The sequence below is a fragment of the Hydra vulgaris genome, chromosome 07 (genome assembly GCF_038396675.1).
Source record: "Hydra vulgaris chromosome 07, alternate assembly HydraT2T_AEP".
NCBI classification, from domain to species: Eukaryota; Metazoa; Cnidaria; class Hydrozoa; order Anthoathecata; family Hydridae; genus Hydra; species Hydra vulgaris.
The window spans coordinates 12,343,095-12,365,576 of NC_088926.1; the positions used below are offsets into that span (position 1 = coordinate 12,343,095).

At 28.4% G+C, this 22,482-nt stretch overlaps 2 protein-coding genes across 2 annotated transcripts in view; both read left to right on the top strand.

Moving 5' to 3' along the window:
- Positions 1-21,773, top strand: part of LOC100207318 (cysteine protease atg4da) — a 43,214-nt gene extending 21,441 nt beyond the window's left edge. Inside the window, exons 7-11 of the mRNA XM_065801075.1 lie at positions 643-794; positions 2,298-2,376; positions 5,626-5,702; positions 21,121-21,240; positions 21,369-21,773. Coding sequence (XP_065657147.1) covers positions 643-794; positions 2,298-2,376; positions 5,626-5,702; positions 21,121-21,240; positions 21,369-21,563 — 623 coding nt within the window. The 3' untranslated portion in view covers positions 21,564-21,773. The remainder of the gene's footprint in view (positions 1-642; positions 795-2,297; positions 2,377-5,625; positions 5,703-21,120; positions 21,241-21,368) is intronic.
- On the top strand, positions 13,989-17,029 carry LOC136082295 (uncharacterized). Its single transcript, XM_065801074.1, has 4 exons — positions 13,989-14,294; positions 14,442-15,471; positions 15,599-15,763; positions 15,838-17,029. The coding sequence occupies exons 1-4, from the start codon at positions 14,104-14,106 to the stop codon at positions 16,750-16,752; spliced, it is 2,301 nt and encodes a 766-aa protein (XP_065657146.1). The 5' UTR covers positions 13,989-14,103; the 3' UTR covers positions 16,753-17,029.
- Positions 21,774-22,482: the final 709 nt, after the last annotated feature.

Below are 22,482 nucleotides of genomic sequence, written 5' to 3' on the forward strand. Positions count from 1 at the left end.
ATGTAAACATCGAAATGACTAATAATGAAAAATTATTTCAAAGTTGAATTTTTTTCTGTTTTGAAAAAAATGTCTTTATACTAAAAAATTTGAAAAAAAGTCTTTATACTGAAAATAATTTCCATAAATATTTTGCTTCACACATATTGCTTTAGTTAGATATCAGGGATACCTATAACTTTTAATTGGCAGTAACCCTTAAATTAAAGAAATACTTCTAAAGCGTTTATTATTTTATTAAGTGTAAATACTTTTGAATTATGTTGGTTTGCATGATAAATTTTTTATTATAAAATTCTTATTGTTTTCCTTAGTAAAATTTAGTAAAATCTCTTATTCTTAAAGTATAAAAAAGATGACAATATTAAAAGTAAGAATAAATTCAACAGGCTCAGATACTTACAATTGAATTCTACAGACTCACAATAAATTATATTCAATAGACTTATAATTGAATTCTACAGACCCACAATGAATTATATTCAATAGACTTAGTTAACAAGAGTTTTACTGAACTGACTCAGTAAAAAATCAGATAATTGTTAATGTGAATTAAAAACACAGTTTGAAATCAATTTATTTAACAAAAAAAAATATTCCTTTTGTTTCGTGTATATAAAAAAAAATGTTTCTTTTATTTAGTCTATATAAAAGATGTAATCTCAACATCAACAAAATGCAAAAATTGTACAAATAAGACTTGTCAAAAAAAGTTCTGGCGATCCATGCTGATATTGGTTCCCATTCGTCTAGGAAGTGATGGATTGAATCCAATATACATTCCATGTTTAAAGGTGGTTAATTGCATTATTTACTATAAAATAATATCCATTAAATTCCATAAAATAATATCCATTAAATCCATAAAATTAAGTGCTTGATAATTGTGGGAAGTATACTTATAATGAAACTTCTCAAAAAACTTTTTGAAAAATGAATTTATCAAGAATTTTATCTGAATGAAATGAAAAATCATTTAGTAATCTTAAAAATGATAGGGCAGAACTAAGATTAGTAAAAAAAAAAAAAACTAAATGCAAAATACAAAAATAGTCTTTAAAGTCATATAAAGATGTTATAGTCTTGATTAGCCTATTATTTCGATGAATCAACTGGGATTTTTGTGATGATACATTGTTTTCATTATTGTAACATTACATAATTAATTAAACTTTAGGCACTAGAGGCCTTTCAAAAAATCATCAGTAGTGCTGTTTTGGTATTGTAGCAAGATTTTCGTATTAAAAACAAAAAAATTTCTGAAATCTGATCTCGATTAAGCTGTTTGTGTTATTTTTTCTTTCGAAATTTTAAGAAGATTTTTCTCAACAAATTTAGAGAAGATTTCCTCTACAATAATTTCAAGGTAAATCTCTAATTTCATGATTGTTATCCAAATCAGAGATTCAAGATAAATCATTTTTGCAATTTTTAAAGCATGCTCGGTGCAGTCAAGGCAGTTTTTAAGTAATTTAAATTCTTTTATTTAAAATTATGGTTTTGTCAGCATATTATCCCCAAACAAGAGCTTTAAATGTTATATATTTTTTTTGCTTCAGGTTTTTATAAAGTTCAAAGAAACTTTTCTCTTTTTTTATATAGTTTTCCAAACTTTTTTACTACCCCTAATGATGAACTTAAACAACACCATTTTTGAATCTTTAGATCAGTTTTGCTTAACAGCATTAACTTTTAGTTAAAATCTTTTGAAAAAGTGCGTTAACCCACTATATATTATGTATTACCACTGTTAACCTATTTCTAACTGTACTGATACATATTAGTTAAATATAGTTGTCAAAATACAACATTTCTATCAGTTTTTCAAAAAAATTAAAAATTCCAACCAAAAAAGAGCTTATAATGATGAAAAACTGCCAATGGTCTAGGTTTTTTGTCATGAACATTTTTATTTTATGTTAGGGCAAAGTTTAAAAATTTTCATCATTTTAATTTTTTTGTCTTTTCATATTTCACAGACCTGATCATTTAACAGAAGTATTTTGTGGTCAACTTAACTACATCAAGTGCTACCCATAATTTAAAAATAATAGGGCATGCACTAAATAAATACCCATAGTTGCTACTATGTTATTTGAAACTGACACTAAAGTGGTAACACAAAATAAGGTGGTAACAAAATTAACAATTGTATTGTTAATTTATTATGTCTAAAGTTTATGTTTTGTGATTTTAAGTTTAATTTTTTTCTTTTTTTTTTATTAAAAGTTTATTATTGCTGTAATATTTATTTTATATTACTTTTTTAATCTGCCTGTTTAAATCTTTTAAAACAGGGATTATTAACGTTAGACTATTGTGTTGGTATAATTGGGGGTCGTCCAAAGCATTCTTTATATTTTGTAGGATTCCAAGGTATGATTTTGTTCATATATGTTTATGGTTGACAAATTTTATTTTACTTTTTTTGACACTTGAATTTATAATGTTTATATTTATAATTTTATAAAATTTTATGACATTGAGGCATCTGTAGCCAAGGTGCGCACTCTTTTTTTATTTTTTTTTAGTTATTTTTACCTCTCTTTCTCAATTCTTTATCTTTTTTTTTTTTTTTTTAAACATCTTCATTTCCAAAAAGGCTACAAGCAACCACTAATTAGAGTTGGAAGTTACTGGAAAAGAAAATACAAAGATTGTAGAGCAAGATAATGATTGACAGATTACTTAAAGGATTGCAAATTGTATGAATCAGGAAAGCAAGATGAAGGAAGCAAATTCCAAAGGACTGATGTTCAAGGAAAAAAACTAGACGAATAAGAGTTTTTGGAGCACTTAGGAACAGTTACAGAAAAAGGATGAGGCTTAATTAAAGTCAAGTTACAGGAAAATTAATTTTAGTTGATGGCACAAAAAAAGATTAAAAAAAAAAAAAAAGTGCCCATTATAGTATTTGTAGAAAAGAGAAAGAGAAGCAACATTACGACAATGTGATAATGGTTGGAGGTTGGCTGCTAGAGCAGGTCCAACTATGTTTTTCAATGCGTTTTTGCACCTTGTCTAAAAGAAAAGGGCATCAGTATTCTATACAAAGCCGGATTTGAGATAGAGAATAGAATCTAGAGTAAGAAAGTGTTGAGCTCGATAAAGAAATGCAATCTTAGAGGATGGTTATTTTGCAATGATTTGATATATGGTTTCCAAGAAAGATCGGATGTAAGAGTTAATCCAAGGAGTTGAAAGGTACATGACTCATCGAGTACATTACTGTTCATAAATATAGGAAGATCTAAATTATTGTGGTAATGATTGGCTGAAAATAATTGGGTTTTATCTGAGTTAAAGTTCACCAGCCACTGTGAGCCCCATCTGTAGCATCAAGTGAGATCATTTTCAAGCTCAAATGCCCCCTCCAAGCAACCAGAGAGTGTTGGCTTCTTATCATGACAAGAATAAATAGTAGTATCATCAGCGTTCAATGCCACCTTAGATGTCAGAATATCTTGAAGATCATTAATGTAAATTAAAAAGAGTAAATTACATTTTAAATGTTTCTTTGATGGTTTTAAATTTTTTATTACTAAAATTTTTTATGTTTCATTAATACTAAATTATAGGTTTTGTTTTTAAAACTTTATTTTATAACTTTTTTTGCAAAATTTACATTGAAACCATCAAATAACATTAAAACAAACATTTTTGTTTCATTATATATAAAAGTAGTTTTTGCTCCATTATATATAAAAATTTAATTAAATATTATTGTAGTAAAGTTGTTTAAATGCTATTTGGTAAAATGTTTTTATGTTTAAATACTACTGCATATTACAACCATCCTAAATAATAAAAAATAATTAGTTTTGGACTTGCGTCCTTTTTGAAATAACACATTCTATTATGCAGATGTTACAGACCAATAAAGAGAATTTCACCCAAAATTTGGATAAATAGGACTTCTTGAACACTCTCAGGAAAAATTGTACTTCTTTGGTATTCTTGAACACTCAGGAAAAATTGTACTTCTTTGGTATTCTTGAACACTCTCAGGAAAAATTGTACTTCTTTGTCATAGGAGAATATCGAAATCTTGTAACTACTTGGTGTAGTTAAGGCAATTTTAGAATATTATAGCGTCTGTATGATATTTTGTAGACTACAACATATTTCTGTTAAATGATCAAGTCTGTGAATTATTAAAAGACAATAAATTGATAAATTTTGGGGTATCATAAAATATAAAAGTTCATCGCGAAAAAACCCAGACCAAAAATTCTTTATTTTTAAAAAGAATTTTCTTAAAATCACAATCGCTTGTCTAAATTTTAATAAGATTTTAAACTAATATGTTTTTTAAGGTAAAATGAACATTATAGTTAAACAATATGATCTGTTCTGATCATATTGATATACATCAGAACCGATTAGAACTAGAATCAATAGTAAATTAAGAAACTTTTTCAAAAGATTTCAGCTAATTTCATGTCGACCCCGATGAGCAGAATTGATTTGCAGACTCCAAAATGGTGTTCTTTAGATTCACTATTATATAAAAAAAGAAAAGATTCTTTAAATATTAAAAAAACCTGAAGCAAAAAAAATTATATCATCTAAAGCTTTTGTTTGGACATAATACACAAATAAAACCATGCTAATTACAAATAAAAGAATTCAAATAATTTGTAAATCGCCTTAACTACACCGAGTATGCTTAAATGGTTACTATGCTTGATAAGCTTGAATGGTTTCTATTCTTGATTTTGAATTTTGTTATTACACAATTTAAAAAATATTGTCTAATATTTCTTACTAATTTCTCTATTACATATCTGCTAAAAAATTTTATAATACCTTTTGCAAGGAATGTGCCTTAATAAGAATATAAATTACACCTGCAATGTTGAAACATCATCACTGGACCGTTTTAATTGTATTTGTTTAACCCAGCGCAAATTTTGAGTTATTTTAAACATGAAAATTTTTTTCAATACAAAAGTCAATTCTGCAAAGCTTTCTAAATCTGGGAAAAATTTATAAAAAAAGTCTTACTAATGCTTTATATGAATAATTATTAGTAGTTTGCAGCAATTTAATCCAGAAGAAAAGCAGTGTAACCTTTGTTTAACATAAAACCAAAAGGAAAGCAGTGTAATGTTGTTTAACATAAAACATTATAATTACTTCATTTTTATGAACTATCAAGTAAAGGAAACAAAATATAAAATTTTCAAAATGATCAATTTTTTATCAAAACAATCTAATCACAAGGTTTATGTGTAAAATGAAGGTTATAAAATAAACCGAAAATTAAGTTTTAAAATAAAAAAGAATAGAATTGTTCTGTAATTTTTTTTGAATACTATAATAAAGAATTTTTGTTTTAAAAAAGAGCTGATCTTGTGACCCAAGCAATCTTACACAAGAATTTGTTCATTAATACTATATAATTATTTGTTTAATTATAATAATATATTCTTTTTTTTTTGCTTGAATTTATATTTCCTTATTTTAGTATTTCTTTTCTATAATTTTTTTCTTTAAAAATTCAATTTGACAATTGTTTATAAAAGTTTTAAAGTGGAAGTATATATCCTTTTGCTTTGGTAAAAAATTTTTTTTTACTAAAGCCTAAATTATTTGACACAAATTTGAAAACTTTTTCTTTAGGCAAAAAATTGATAAATCTGGATCCTCACTACTTACAAGAATATGTTGACATGACATCTCAAGAGTTTCCTGTTGAAGTATACATTTTATAATTCCACAAATTATTTAGTGAAACCAGGTTTTAATGCGAATTTAGATTTTATAATTCTAAAAATAAAATATCTTTTTTTATCAAATTTTTTTGCAAAAAATGTTTTGTTTATTCAAAAATTTCTTTAATGATCTAATATATATACATAATCTATATATTTGATAAATTACCTTCAAATATAAATTTGTATAAATATAAAAGCGATACAAAAAACCATTTACAACCTTATATTATTAGTAATTAATAAATATTATTCTTTTATATGTATATATTTATATATATATATATATATATATATATATATATATATATATTTATATTCAGAGCCGGCTCGTAGTGTGTGCGAAACACAGGTGCAGCATTAAAAAGGCGCAAAATTAAAATTCTGCTTAGAAACAAAATATATAGACCTTTCTAGATTTATAACTAAAAATGCAAAAGGTACAAAGTCCAGTTTTGTAATAACTGAGTTATGTCCTTTGTCCAATCCTAATCAGTTTATTTCAATGTTTTCTGCTAACCAATCAGACAAAAGTTTACATTTTGTGTTTACTTTTGAACAAGATGGCCAACATTGATGCTAGCTTTACTGAAATAGGTCACTGCCTTTAATTTCTTTTGTCAGTTGTGAATGACATGCACCTTATTTTCCAGATTTAAAAAATATTTTCTTGAATGTTTTTATATAAAAAATACAAATTTTCTTGTTGGTCTATTATTTATATAATTATTTTTACACATTTTTTGTTTTGGTTATTTTTTGCACATAATATTTTTTTGTTAGTAATAGTAGATCTAGATAGTAAAACTGCATGCAACTAGCACTGCCTATTTTGATGGATATTTCCGGTTTCAGATTATGATGCATTGCATAATGAGTTGCTTTTTGCATATTTTTGATAGTTCAAATAAATTAAATTTAAAAAAATGATTGTTATTGTTTTATTATAAAAATAAGAAGGTATTATAAAAGCATAAAATATTAAAGAGTTTGCATTAAACCAAATGAAAAATAAATAAAAAACCCAAGCAAAAACTTCTGTCTGTTACACTTTGTTATGCGAAAGTAATCCTTATGTACTATTTGTAAATTTTTTTTTATTGATAGGTGATTCAAAATGGCAACAACATGTGTGTGTATATATATATATATATATATATATATATATATATATATATATATATATATATATATATATATATATATATATATAGTTCTATAGTTTGTTGCATTTGGGAGTATGGAAGGCAAAAAATGATTCTTATGCCAACAAATACGTCACTTTTAATTACTTTTGACTTTCGTCCAACATTTGTGTGTTGTCAGAAAGTAAAAACCATTAATTTAATTACAAATTATTCATTTTTTTAAAAACCGCAAAAACGCAAATTTAATTGACCAGAATGTTTGAATGTTTTTAAAACATTCTGAATGTCTGTATGTTTTTAAAACATTCTGAATGTCTGAATGTTTTTAAAACATTCTGAATGTCTGAATGTTTTTAAAACATTCTGAATGTCTGAATGTTTTTAAAACATTCTGAATGTCTGAATGTTTTTAAAACATTCTGAATGTTTTTAACAATAAAAACAATGTTTGTTTTTTTATTTTTTTTAATAAAATGTTTTTATTTTTATTTTTTTTTACTGTAAATCATGCACAGAGTGTTGCTACATCGACTGTCTTAAAGCCTGACTCGCAACAGAGTGCTGCTATATCGACTGACAAATAGCCTGACTTGCAACGGAGTGCTGCTATATCTACTATCTTTTACCCTGACTCGCAATGGAGTGCTGCTACATCGACTGAGGGTTTGGTTGGGGCAGGCAGTCTATCAATTAATAAAAAAAAAAATTCCGGTCTTGCATTTTAATTTTTACTTTTTGTCAACAAAATACGGAAAAACTTTCTGACAACCAGTTAAGAGCTCTATACATATATATATATATATATATATATATATATATATATATATATATATATATATATATATATATATATATATATATATATATATATATATATATATATATATATATATATATATATATACAGTATTGGACAAAACATTTGCAACCAACATCGAACAATGCTAAAAAGTGTTCCTAATTTTACATGTCTTAAAAACGAAACGAACTATACTACCACAGCAAACAGTTCAGGAGTCTGGAGTCATAGCATGCCATGACATGAGCAATCAGCTGACAGGTAACACACACAGGCAGAATTTCGTTGACTAGTGTCATTTTGCAGCAGACAAAGCAAGTGCAACTTTTTTGGTTTGTTTCATTTTCTTAAGTCTGGTCCGTGTCAACATCACGGAAGTTTTTTCATAATTAAAGGAAAAATCCAGAAGTTTCCAGAAGCATGCAGAAGCTTCCAGAAGTTTCCAGAAGAAGTATCTGGAAGCATCCAGTAGCATCTAGAAATATCCAGAAACATTCAGAAGCATCCAGACGCATCCAGAAGCTTCCAGAAGCATTGAAAAGAAGCATCTAGAATCTTCCAGAACAGGTTCACACAGGTTCATTTTACTATATAAGAGACATGTAAATTGACATGTAATTCAGTCAGTATATGGAAGTCCATCAGTCAGTATTATCAAGACAGTTTATCGAAGTGAGTTTTATCAAAGTGTTTTATCGAAGAACATCAATACAAGAAGTGAAATACAACAAGTGTTTCATTACATCAATACAGTCCACATCCAACCAAGACGTTGTGTTCCACAGAGCATTATTGTATCATCACGAGGTAAATGTAACACGGTAAGCCTTGAGAAGCGTGATTATTTATTTTTATTATTTTTATGACTTTAAGTGCAAAAATGGCTCCCGACAGTCTTGGATTGGAACTAAGAAAGAAAATTATTGGCGATTACGTAAGTGGAATGTCACAAAAAAGTATTTGTGATAAATATCGCGTCAAAAAATGGACCGTATCAAGACTATGTTCCAAATATCGTTCTACGGGGAAGTTGGCAGCAGATAACAAAGGTGGAAGACCGCGTTCCACCACTTCTAGAGAGAGTTTTATGATCGTCAGATCTGTCAAGAAGGATCCCTGGATATCATCAGTCGAAATACAAAATCAATTAGAGCTGCCTGTATCGGACCGAACAATCAGACGACATGCTGTTGAAGCCAGATTGTTTTCTCGACGCCCTGCAAAGAAACCGCTGATTTCACTAAAAAACCAGAAGAAAAGACTCCTGTTTGCTACATCTCATATTGATTGGAATGTGCAGAAATGGCGAACCGTCCTGTTAAGTGATGAGTCGAAGTTCGACATTATTGGGAGCGATGGCATTTGCCGTGTACGTCGACCGGAAAACGCCTCTATTTACGTTACTGCCATAAGACCGTGAAGCATGGTGGAAGCAGTGTAATGGTCTTTTCTGCTAACGGTCTAGGTCCAATACATCAAAACGATGGAATAATGGACCGTTTCATGTATAAAAATATCCTGAAAGATGTTATGTTACCTCATGCTGAATGGAATATGCCAATAAAATAGGTTTTTCAGCAAGACAACGATCCGAAACACACTGCAAAAGTAGTCAAGCAGTGGTTTCAAGACAACCACCTATCGGTGATGGATTGGCCGCCTCAATCTCCGGATCTCAACCCTATCGAGAACCTGTGGGAGATCGTCAACCGCAGAATTAATCGTGAAGGTGTTCGTAATAAGGATCAACTGTTTGAACAAATCCAAAAGGCCTGGGCAGCGATTCCACAAAGTTTCATTGATCACCTGATCGAATCTATGCCTCGAAGATGCAAGGCTGTGATCGACAACAAAGGATTTGCCACGAAATATTGATAGCGAAATACACCTTGGTCAACATTTTGTCGAGTTGCACTTGTTTTGTCCAGAAGGAAATCAACTTTTTTTAATACTTTTGATTAATTTATTAATTTTTGTGTACAAATTATGGACTTTGTGATGAATAAAACTTGAAGAACTTCGTCTCTAAACAGTTACATAGTTATTTCTCTAAATTGAAAAAATGCAGCACTTTTATATAAAGAAACTAAATTAGCATTATTTGGTTGCACTCGTTTTGTCCGATACTGTATACGTATGTATGTATGTATATATATATGTGTGTGTGTGTATATATATATATAACATGTGATTCTAAAAAATCTGGACAAACTTCCCGTCAATTTTTTCTCTGCGTAAAGTTATCAATTTTGATTGGCTCGCACGCCATTTTGTAGAGAATTAAATTCTCTACAAAACTCATTAATTTTATACTGAGCAACAAGTTTGAAATGATGAAAAAAGTTACTTCGAAACAAGATGACGTAAGAAAGCGAGTGTACGAGTTTATTGAAATTATTCCAGAACTTCCCAAAAACGCAATTGTAAAACATTTTATGATGGAAAGTATTCCAAGATCTACGCTCTACAATATTCTAAAACGAAAAGACAAAAACATATTACCGGAACAACAAGTTGGAATGGAATCAGTCAACGTTCTCTTGCTAAAAAGTTCAATGTCAATCAATCATACATTTGCAAAACGATAAAGCAGGAGTTAATCATTCATTATCATAAAAAAATTAAGGCTTTAAAAAGAACTCCTGAACAACAATCTCTTGTTCGTCCAAAGTGCTCTAAATTGGTTGAAATTTTTCGAAAAAAACAAGTGATCATTGATGATGAATCATATTTTGGATTAAGTAATTGTAATATTTCAGGAGATAGTGGATTTTATTCATCAGATGTTACTACGACACCAAATGATGTTAAATTAAAAAGAAAATCAAAATTTGAACAAAAATTATTGGTTTGGGTTGCAATTTCTCTAAAGGGATTGTCAAAGCATTATGTTGCACCTTCCGGTCAAGCTGTCAATGAAAATGTGTACATAGACAAGTGTTTGAGATCATGTTTGCTCCCATTTATAGAGACTGTTCATAAAGATGATGAAATAGTTTTTTGGCCTGACCTTGCATCATCTCACTACTCAAAAAAAGTTCAAGAATTTTTGAGGTCCAAAAATGTTGAATATGTGCCCAAAAGTCAAAATATTGCAAACGTACAAGAATTGCAACCTATTAAAGATTTTTGGAATGAAATCAAGAAAGCAGTATATGCTAATTTTTGGGAAGCTAAAAATTTGATCCAACTGAGGAATCGTATCAACTACTGCTTCAAACATGTCGACATAGAGCGCGTACATCGACTTGGTAAGGTGAGTTTTACAAGAGTTGATACAGTTCGCAGACAAGGAATGGAAAATTTGTAATTTTTTGTAGTAATACTCTATGAACATTGCTCTTTTTGAAACATTGTTCAAAACTTAAAAAATAAGTCATCTTTCTAAAAATATTTTAGAATTTAATTTGTCTAGATTTTTTGGAATCACATGGATCAAAAAAAGAAATTGTCTGGTTGGCAAAATAAATTAAAAAGAGAAGAAAAACAATTAGAAGCTTTTAAAAAGCAGAAAACTCTTCATAATTTTCTTCAAACAGCTGTAGAGATTGAAATTGAATATGAGAAACCAAATGAAAACAAGAAAGTTAAAGTGAAAAACAAAGTGAAAGAGAAATTAATATAATTGGAATTAAGAATATTAATGAAGGATATAGTGAAACTAATGCAATTGTAGAATTGGATTTGGAAATCGAACCTTCAAACAATAACATGATTTTGGCTGTTGATGTAATCAAAAATAGCTATGATGATTTAGCGAATTAACCAGAAAATTTGTCCACAATATTAATTCAAGATATAGTTACAAAAGGACCTACAAAATTTTCTGTTACTGCTTACCCAAAAGATGATCAAATCCGATCATTTAACTATGTACATTTTTATCGCAAAGCTCCTAATGAAGAATTAATCAACAGATCTTGGCTTGTTTATTCACTTACATCAGACAAAGTATTTTATTTTTGTTGTAAATTGTTTAGTAACGTTACTTCTTGTTTAGTGAAAACTGGAATAAATGACTGGAGGCACATAACACTAATTTAAAAAAAAAGACATAAAAGCAGTGCAGAGCACTACGGAAATATTAAGGAAACAGATAGATTTGAAGAAAAAACTTAGTACATCTAAAACTATTGATTGTCTTACTGAAAAAATGTACCTTACTGAAGTACAACATTGGGACTTTGTTATTAAAAGAATTATCAATATAATTTTGATAATGGCTTCTGAAAATATGGCATTCCGTGGATCATCAGACCAAATTTTTTCAGAAAATAATGAGAAATCCTTAAAAATCGTAGAACTACTTTCAAAGTTTGATCCAGTGATGGAAAAACATTTAAACAGAGCAGTTGAGAATCCTAATCGAACACATTATTTGGGAAAGAGTATTCAAGAAGAATTAATTCAATTAATTAGCAAAGCAACAAAAGATAAAATTTTAAATACGATTTTAGATCGTACACCAGATAATAGTCGCCAAGAGCAAATGTCTATTATACGTTACGTTAACATTGTAAAACAATTGGATAACCAGGTTATCAGTGTCACAGTTCAAGAAACTTTTATAGGATTCATAAATGTATTAAATACTACTGGATTAGGACTTACTGAAGAAATTTTGAATTCATTGGAATCAAATAATCTATCTGTTATGGATATTCGTGGACTAGGATTTGATAATGGATCCAATATGAAAGGTAAAAAAATTGGTGTACAGAAGTGTATAGCTGATATATAAATTAACAAGTCTTTTATATTCCTTGTGTCTGTCACTCCTTGAATTTGGTTGTTGCAGATGCAGTCCAAGGATGTTTCGAAATTATGAAATTTTTTTCACAAATTCAAGCTATATATAATTTTTTCTCTGCGACTACAAAGCGTTGGCAAATTTTTGAATTAAAATGTTGCAAATTAATAGTAAAGTCATTAAGTATTACCAGAAGGGAAAGTCATGTGAATGCTGTTCGTGCTCTAAAATTGGGATTAAAAGGAATTTATTGTGCATTGAGATAAGTTGTTAACATTGTTTAAAGGTTCTATTATTATATTAACTGCTGAATTTTTTTGTAAATAAACACACTGAAGATTCTTACAAAGTATATATTTCAAAAGCCAAAATTCTAGCTAATGATGCAAATTTGACTGACGAATTCAGTTCTATTTCGCATGAAAGAGCAAGAAAAAGAAAAAGATTTTTTGATGATGAATCTTTTGAAGAAGATGGTGATATACAACCAAACTAAAAATTCAAAAAGCAGTTTTTTGATGTTCTTTTTAAAATAGCTAAAGAATTTGAAACAATTTGAAAGCTTTTCGAGTACAATAGAACCGTTCGAGTTTTTGTATAATATCAAAGATATTGATAAAATAGGAGAAGCAGACATAATTAACAAATGCAGATTACTTGAAAAAGTATTGACTCATGGTGAATCAAAAGATGTGTATTCAGAGGATTTGTTTCTGGAACTTGATTTGTTATAACGGAAATTAGATGGGAAAAAATCACCGGAATCTTGCTTAAATGGATCTATGATAGTCAGCTTGAAGAACTGTTTCCTAATGTTTCTATTTCCCTACGAATATTGTTAACACTACCGGTAACAGTGAGTACTGGAGAACGTAGTTTTTCCAAATTAAAATTAATAAAAAACTATTTACGATCAACAATGGGCCATGAACGTTTAAACGGTTTATCAATAATTTCCATTGAAAACAAAGTTGCTGAATCTGTGGATATTGACATTTTAAGATTAAATTTTGCAAAGTCTAAATTTAGATGTGTTCCGTTTCCTAACTAAAAATATGTTTACAATCAATAAAATTGTCAAGAAAGTTATTTTATTTGCAGTGTGTATTGTTTTATGATTTTAAAAAAAGTATATATATGTGTGTCTATATATATATTAGGGTGGGGCATAAAACACCAAAGTCATTTAAAAAAATACCATAATAATTTTTCTGGTTCCTTTTGATATGTGTATTAAAAAAATGTAATTTTTTTATTTTTACGAGTACCCCTATGGTTGGTCCCAGCCGTCCGAAAATTAGAAAATTTATAATTTTTGTAAATAATAAGGGGGCAGGGTCACTTACAAAAATTTTAAAGATATCTTAAGGGTTATTTTTGTAGCCTGATATATCTTTTTTTAGATTATGTTTTGTTTTGTTGCAAAAGATGATGGTAATGGTCAGCCCTACCTATTTAAATACATGTTTGCATATTTGGGAGGAAGGGGGGGGGAATGTTTAAGTTAAAAAAATCGGTAGTTTTTAAAATTTTTATCTTAGTGTAAATAAAAATAATGCAAACAAAAAATGGTTTTGGAAAAATATCTCATCGTGAAGTTTTTCTTGTTGGAAAAAGAATTGGAACAATACTTAATACACAATTGCCAACCTAAAAAATTTATTGCAATATTACCATTACAGAGATCTTATGCTAAGAGCTGATTTTCCAAACATTTCCTCAGTTAGTATAGCTTCATGTCCTCTTGGTGATTTTTTTACTGCACAATGTGCTGAAATAGGCGGTTGTCTCCAAAAATGTTTACCATGCGTTGTTTATGAGGTGAAGAAAATATGGCAAAAAGCAGGAATTCCTTTTATTAATACTGACAAGCATATCAGGTTTTTATAAATTTAAAATAATTTTAATTTTTAGTTTAATCCAATTTCAAATTTATGTTATATAAGTAGCAATTATAAAGTCATACAATTTTACATATTTATAATAAATTACATTAATTTTAATGCATTCTTCTACATTGGTTTTAGAGACAAGATTGTTGACTTAGAAAAGAAGAGAAAAGATTTAAACAAACACAGGAACCGTTTAAGTACAAATTTAGTTTTAAAAAGAGAACAGTTTTCAAGAATGCTAGAGGAGGTATATGATGTAAGTCAAAAGAATTGTGAAGGTATTATTATGAAAGATAAAACTAAAGATATAAAAACTAGAAGAGAAGATGCAGATTTTCTTAACGACCAGAAAGGAGCGCGTGTTCAGAAAATGTTGGGTAAAGATAAAATTTCACAAAAATTTGTAAAAAACAAAACAAAAAGAGAAATGAAAATAAAAAATCAAAGAATAAAAGAGTCAGTAAGAAAACAGAAAGAGTTGGTTACTGAGAAATATGAAAACACAACAAAAAATTTTAATACTTTAGATGATAGCCAAGATGAAGAGTATCTACAGCCTTCTAGAAAAATTAGAAAATCTAATGTTGTTCCTCTTATTGTTCCAAAAAATATAGGAAAAGATTTAGCTCCAACAGCATCACGATATGGAATAAGTTCGACTGCACTGAGTGCAACTCTTGCTTCTCTTATAAATAATAGTTCTGGAACGACAGATGATTTTTCTATTTCTAAACGAAGTATTTTGAGGCAGAAAAAATTAAGTATAAGAAAAACTGCCTTTAATATTAAAGGCAACTTTATTACATTGGCTAAGGGTAAAAGTCTTACTGTACATTTTGACTCAAAAATTATGTTAGAAATGAAAGAACTTGGTAAAGAAAAAGTTGAAAGAGTAGCTGTACTAATCAGTTCACCAGATCTCTCAGATTCCCAACTTTTGGGTATTTTAATTGTGGAAGATGGCACTGCTGAGTCTCTTGGGAAAGCAATCAAAAAAACTTTACAAGACTGGGAGCTATTTGACTATGTTGATTGTCTGTCCTTTGACACCACTGTTACAAATACTGGTTGGCTAAAAGGAGTCTGTACTCTTATTGAGCAGTGGAGAGGAAAAGCTTTAATTTGGATGGCTTGTCGTCATCACGTTTATGAATTACATATAAAGGTAAATATTGAAAAAATCATATAATATTTTTATATTTATTTATATATTTAATTATTAATATTTCTTGATGAATTAAATGCTTTATTAATAAAATTTATTTAAATGATTTGAAATAAACATATTTTAGCACTTCTCAAATGTTCTTACTGGTGGTAAAACAAGTGGACCAAAGACTGAGTTATTTGATAGGCTGAAGGGTAATTGGAAATCGATTCTTGAAAAGAAGATAAATTATGATAACCTAAAAAGATTTGACTCAGAAAAAAAAATTATATCTTTTTTGGAAAAGCAGGTTGGTTTAATTGTCCTATTTAGATTAATGTGTTTAGTAATAAGTTTTAATAATAAAGTTTTTTTTAAATTTAGGCTTCTGAATCATTAACATTCCTTCAAAATTGCCTAGATAATGATATATTTCCAAGAAATGACTACCAGTATTTTATAAAATTAGCAGTTCTTTGGTTAGGTGGCAAAGTAACAAAATTTCAATTTAGATTTCCAATGGCTTCGCATCATGCCAGGTTTATGGCACAGGGAGTTTATTATTTAACATATGATCTTCTTCAGCCACAATTCAGTAACTTATGTCCTAACATAATATCATTGCAAGAGGGAAAGCTGATTTATGAAATTGCTTCATTTACAGCACTATTTTATGTTCCATGGTTTATTAAAGCTCCTATCCCTGCCATAGCACCTTCTTTAGATCTAAAAGCTATTAATAAAATGATACAATATTCTGAATTCAGTTTCAAACCAGCAGAAGCCGTACTGAAATCACTTAAAAAGCACAATTGGTATTTAAATGAAAGATTTGTGGTTATGTGTCTTGCTGATAAATGTTTACCTGTAGATCAGTTACAAAAAATAGCTCTTAAATTAGCTCAAACAGCGAAGCCCACCAGTTATAAGATGGGGAAACTGAATTCCGAAATTTTTACTGACAATGATAAAAAAATAACTAAAAATATTGAAGACTTTATTGGTCCTGAAAGCTGGTTTTTATTTGATTTATTAAAAATGACATTACATGAGACAGAATGGCTTAAAACTAGTTCATTAAACTGGGAAAAATTTTCAGGTTATATTAGATTTAAAAATTATGTCACTGGTCTTCTTGTTGTAAATGATTGTGCAGAATGGGCTATTAAACTTGGTCAAGACTTCATTGAAACTTTCAGAAACGAAGAAGATAGCCAAGCTAATTTATTAGTTGTTGCAGATCTTCGGCTAAAATTTCAGACAACAGAAAAAAAATCTTGGTTGAAAACTTTAAAATAATCTTTCTTTAAAAAATAAATGCAAATTTAAAAATATTTTTTATTTAAAATATGTAGGAAAAAATATATACGCCCCCCCCCCCTACCTCTCAAATATAAACATCATGTATTTTAATGGGTAGGGCTGACCATTTCCATCATTTTTTGCAATAAAACAAAACATAATCTAAAAAAAGATATATCAGGCTACAAAAATAACCCTTAAGATATCTTTAAAATAATTTTCAGTGACCCTGCCCCCCTTATTATTTACAAAAATTATAAATTTTTTAATTTTCGGACTGCTGGGACCAACCATAGGGGTACTCATAAAAAAAAAAAAATTACATTTTTTTAATACACATATCAAAAGGAACCAGAAAAATTATTATGGTATTTTTTTAAATGACTTTGGTGTTTTATGCCCCACCCTAATATATATATATATATATCTATATATAGACACACACACAATATAGCATAAATAATATAGTATATATATTAAAGCTTCGATCTAATTTGAAAATGATGATAAAAAAATTATATTTCTTCAGTTGATGATAGTAACCTGACGTTGCTATTGTTACCTAAATTAACAATATAACGTTGAATATAAGATTTTAGAATATTGATGCTATTTGGTTTTGGCTTGGTATATTTGCAACTGATAGAAGTCATAAATAATATGCCGTGAATGTGCGTTTGTGTTGGCTGATTTTAAAAGCGAGGAGTAAATTGGCAGGAATTTTAGTAATATGTTCTGTAAAAAATTATCTAATACAAGGTGTAACAATAAAATAATCTTATAAATATTTTTTACACAAGTTTGAGGCAACCATATGAAATCAGTAAATCGATATTTGACTTGAAAATGTTAGCTAATAATCTAGCATGTGCTTTTTTATTACACTATCATTATTATTACATTTATTACACTAAGCATTAAGTCTAAGTATTATAGGGTGGATGCAGAAAAATCCAATCCTTAAAATAACCTTTAGATTAAAATTTCTCTATAACTGTTTTAAAAAATGAAGAATACTTTTGGTAGTCTCTTTCATTTGTTGCCATTCCACCGAAATTCTGTTTCATTCTTACGACGAATTTATTTAACTGTTATCCAAAAATTTACAATCTTAGTAGGAGAATTTGTATCTTAAAAAATAATATTTTATCTCCGCACCATGATCCTTCTTAGAATAGTGAGAATAAAATAGTGTCCTTAGTGGCAAAACAAGAGGAATTCTTACCACAGCTGCAAACAACAAGAAACTTGGATGTAAATTTTTCTTGTTGAATATATTTGAATTCATTAACAGGTTAATCTTTGTTCTCATATTAAATTGTTGACCAAGTTGTTTTTGCGAGATGTTTCCTTGTTTTCAATTATGCATATATTTTTTCAGTTGTTTTTACTAACATCTATGCGCATCAAATTCCTCTAATTTCTCTATCTAAGCCTCTCTTAGGTACATTTTTCTTATTAAATGCTTCAATTTTATATCACTTTTTGGACACAAAGTTTTAACTTTTATATCTAGATCTCTGTGAATGGTTCGAATTTCTTGCTACTGAGCTGAAAAAAAAAATTTTTTGAACTGAGAAAACTTGTATTTGCATTTAAATTTGTTTTCTTGACATTTTGCAAGTCTTTGATTTGTAAATAAAAGTATACCTAAACAATAAAGACAAGAAAGTAAGGTTTTATTAAAAAAAGTTAGAAAAGCTTTTAATGGTGATCGACAGAAATTCTGTTTCAGTATGGATTTTAACCAAAATTTCAATTTGAACCATTACCGAAATTTCAGTTTCAGCACTTTTTATAAATTCGGTAAGAAGCAAAATTTGTTATCAGTTATCAATTTGTCCTTGAAAAAAACCACAGAATTATTTGTGGTTTTTTTTCAGGACAGTTTGATAGCTCTGCATCATAATGATTTCTACAGCAGAATGGCTTATTTTCCTTTCTTTGGGGCATATGAGACTAAAGTTAATTGTTCATGGTGACCAAATGAAAACCATTTAGTTCATGCTCAGATATTGGTGCTCAATTTTCTTTTAAAAAAGTTTCACCTTTCTTTGATTTAATTAGAACTATATTGAAGATTTTTGAGGTATAAAAAAAATTGAAATCATTTATAAAATCTGTCATACAAATTGCATATGGTGTTAATCCTGGCTTTAATTTCATGACATTTTGAGTTTTCTAGAATGCTCATTCTTTGTTTTTGCCATATTTCATTACTTTTTCGGCACTTAGAAACAATCTCTACCACTTCATTAATTTTACCTGGAATTATTCCCTCAGCTGTATTTTTATGTGTATTTCCTCTTCCTAATACCTGATTTGCATAACTTGTTCTCCCTTGACTATTTGTGCCATAAATGCTACTTGTGCCTCTAACTACACCACGAGTCCTATATCTTCTAACTCCTAATACTGGTATTGATTTATTCTTTAATATTGAAGTTGCAGGAGTATCTACTTGAATTCAGCATCATCTGATGATTCTTATATTTTGAGCTGTCTGTTGTAACTTCTATGACTTCTTCCTCTTTATGATCATCAGATTTTAACTCTTCTTCACTTAATAGATCTCTATCAAATGATGCAAACAATAGTTCCTGAACCTGTTTCAACAGTGTATCTGATACAAACTCTTTTTTTATTTTCAGCCATAAGTTCTTATATTTGTTATGAAATCTAAATTTATCAAGGAAAAAGTTTAGTAAGCCACAAATAGAAAAATAAAACATGTTTTAAAACATAAGTTATGAAAAACCATAAAGTTTATAAGGAATATTATGTTGGGGTCCATATGGACATCATTAATGCATATTTTGAAAACAACTCAGAAAGAAAACAATGTTCAAATAATTTTTTTGCGTCTTTGTACACCTTGTGATATTTTAACAAATACATAAAATTTTGAAAAAAAAATACTAACTACATTAATATATAATGCAAATACAAACTACTCGTCAGATCCGTTTGGACCCCAGCGTAAAAGTAAGATTAATTTAGTAAAATATTTGTTTTTGAAAATTTTCACAAAATATTTTACCATTTTTAAATGAAATTTTAAGCCTATTGTTTACAAATTACTTACCTTTTTAGTATCCATCTGTTTCTTAAATCGCAAATAACCAAACTAATGCAAATAATTTAATATGAATATATGTATAATTTTTTTGCTGATATCATTAAGGCTGCATGGGTTTCTTGAGCATTAAAATCAGGTATATAAAAAACTACTTAAAATTATTTAATTGACAAATACAGGTACTTGATAATAATTTTTGACATTTCTAATTATTTTATTGGATTCCTCACCCCTGAAAATAGTCAGGTACACATTTTTAAGTAAAAATATCAAATATTTTTAAAGTTATGTGACTTGAAACCTTTAGATAAACGCTGCAATTCTGAGAAGACAAGTGGGGCCTGGCCAATATCTACTAAAAGTAAAGTGGTCATATTTCTGGATCTTCTTAGAGTAGAGACTTGAAATTTTCAAGAAATTCTATATTTTACTAAATATTAAAAACCGTTAAAAAATCAGCAAAATCATAGGGTGATTATTTTTAAAAATAATCTTTTGCAAGTTTTATTATAATAATCGTTTCAATACTTTGCAGAAAAAAACAAAGAAAGCAAAAGTAACAAAATAGGAAATTAAAATAAATTTAGATTAGAAAATTTAGAATAGAAAAATTAATAATCTAAACAATTTCTTATCATTGATAACATCGATAGCATCGGAAATCAGAATAAAATATCAGTTGATGTTTGTGACATCCATTGTCAGTCGAAATAAAATAAGTTAATTTATACAAATACGAAGCCTTTATTTCCATGACGTACCACAATTAAACGATTCTTGCGAAGAATCTTCTCACTTGAGTAATGCAGAGCGCAAAATATTATAAATGTTGCACTGATAGCGTTTTGTTTAAAGAATACAAATTTGCTTTAAATAGTTAAAATAGAAAATGAACAACGATAATTTTGTGGATGTGTTTAGTTATTTTTGTAGATTTTTCTATGAGTAATTTTCTTTTTCTTTTTTATTTATGTTTATTAATTTAATATTATTATTATTATATAAGATAGAAAGAAGTCGTCAAAAAAATAAACAACTGATGTAAAACTGCATTTTTAGACATTTTCTAAAAAAACTAATTTTGTTTAGCCGAAATTTCGGTTTTAGCTTCGGTAATTTGATGAATTGTTTGCCGAAATGTCGGTTTCGGTATTAAACTAGTATACCCGAAATTTCGGTTTATTTTGGTGTTGGCGTATTTTCTGTTTCAGTCACTAGCTTTTAAGGTTTTTGGGAAATCCTAATTTAAAGTTGATATTTTAATTCAAATTTTTTTTTATTATCAGAGTTTTCGGTGTCAATATCCAAAGAAAATGGCTTTCAAAAAAATGGATCCTTCTTGTGCAGTAGGTTTTTATTGCCGAACCAGGGAAGACTTTGAATCACTGTGTAAGCAAGCTGTTGAGGTGAGCTGTTAATTGGGCAATACACTATTAGTTATTCTATTTGTTTTAATTTAGTACGCTGTATTGCTATTATTTTAAGTTAACTTTTCCTAAACTAATTCTGCATTAGATTTAAAAAATTAATTTAGATGCTAAAGCCCCCCATGCAGCGCACCGAATATCCAATGTTTATATTTGACGATGGTTCTAGCTTCTGCAGTGATGAACCTGATGGACTGTCATCGCGGGACCAAACGGTTGAGATTTCGTACAACTCAACAAAAAAATCAAAGAAGAAAACTAAAAGTAAGGAGTTTGTAGAGGAATACGTTCTAGTGGAGTAATCGGATACACATACACACAAACATTGATAATTTTGTGCGGATTTTTATTATTTATAAAATTTAAAACGCGTCATTTTATAAATACGAATGTTAATTGGTAAATAGCGAAGTAACCAGAATTTATAAAGGAAATAAATTTTAGAATAATTGTAAAAAGTTAATTATTGTAATTTTTTTAGATCAGGAAAAATTAGTTTCTCTCAAAAAAAATATTTTTTAATTTTTTATACCCCAACCTCTGCTCTTGTTCTGTGCATTGTTTTGAATTTTTATGTCAATTTTTGAATAACTAAAACATGAAATAAATGTTTTTTATTATATTTTCAATATAAATTTAGTTGTTATTTAAATTTTCGCCATTTTTATCCATAGAAGTCCTTTATTATGTTAAGTTGAATATTTAGATATGTAAATAACAAATTGTTTTATAATTTATGATTGATACATTTTTTCATTGCAATCTTGTCTTTTTAGGTAAATGCAAGCAAAGCTGTTTACTACTAGGTTTTACCTAAGGGCGTTAATAAAGGTAGATTGTTGTAAGTAGTTCATGGCCTTCTAGAAATACAGGCCTAGACATCGCGATAAAATATCTTTTGACAGAAGGCCGATTCTATATGGATAGATTTACATGGTATGAAATATTTTTGCCCCGCGATGGTTGTACTCAACAGCGATTGGTCTAAACACAAATTTTAAGCGACTGTGTAGCGTTATTTAATCAGCAACGAAAGAAATGGCAGTTTAAGGTTAATCTTTTTGTAAAGTACAACATATTTATCTAACAAAAAGTTATCAAATATGCCTCGAAAATGTTGTGTTCCATGCATTAATAATAGTTATGCGTCATTAACTACAAAGGTGTCCGCTTATTGATTTCCTTGTGATGAATACAAAAAAATTGTGGTGTACCGACTTC

What these genes read in the sequence shown, in the direction of transcription:
- LOC136082295 (XM_065801074.1), top strand. Translation starts at nt 14,104, where the DNA reads ATGCTAAGAGCTGATTTTCCAAACATTTCCTCAGTTAGTATAGCTTCA. An exon ending in AATACTGACAAGCATATCAG is followed by an intron (nt 14,295 to 14,441) that starts GTTTTTATAAAT and finishes CATTGGTTTTAG; the next exon opens with AGACAAGATTGTTGACTTAG. An exon ending in TATCTTTTTTGGAAAAGCAG is followed by an intron (nt 15,764 to 15,837) that starts GTTGGTTTAATT and finishes TTTTAAATTTAG; the next exon opens with GCTTCTGAATCATTAACATT.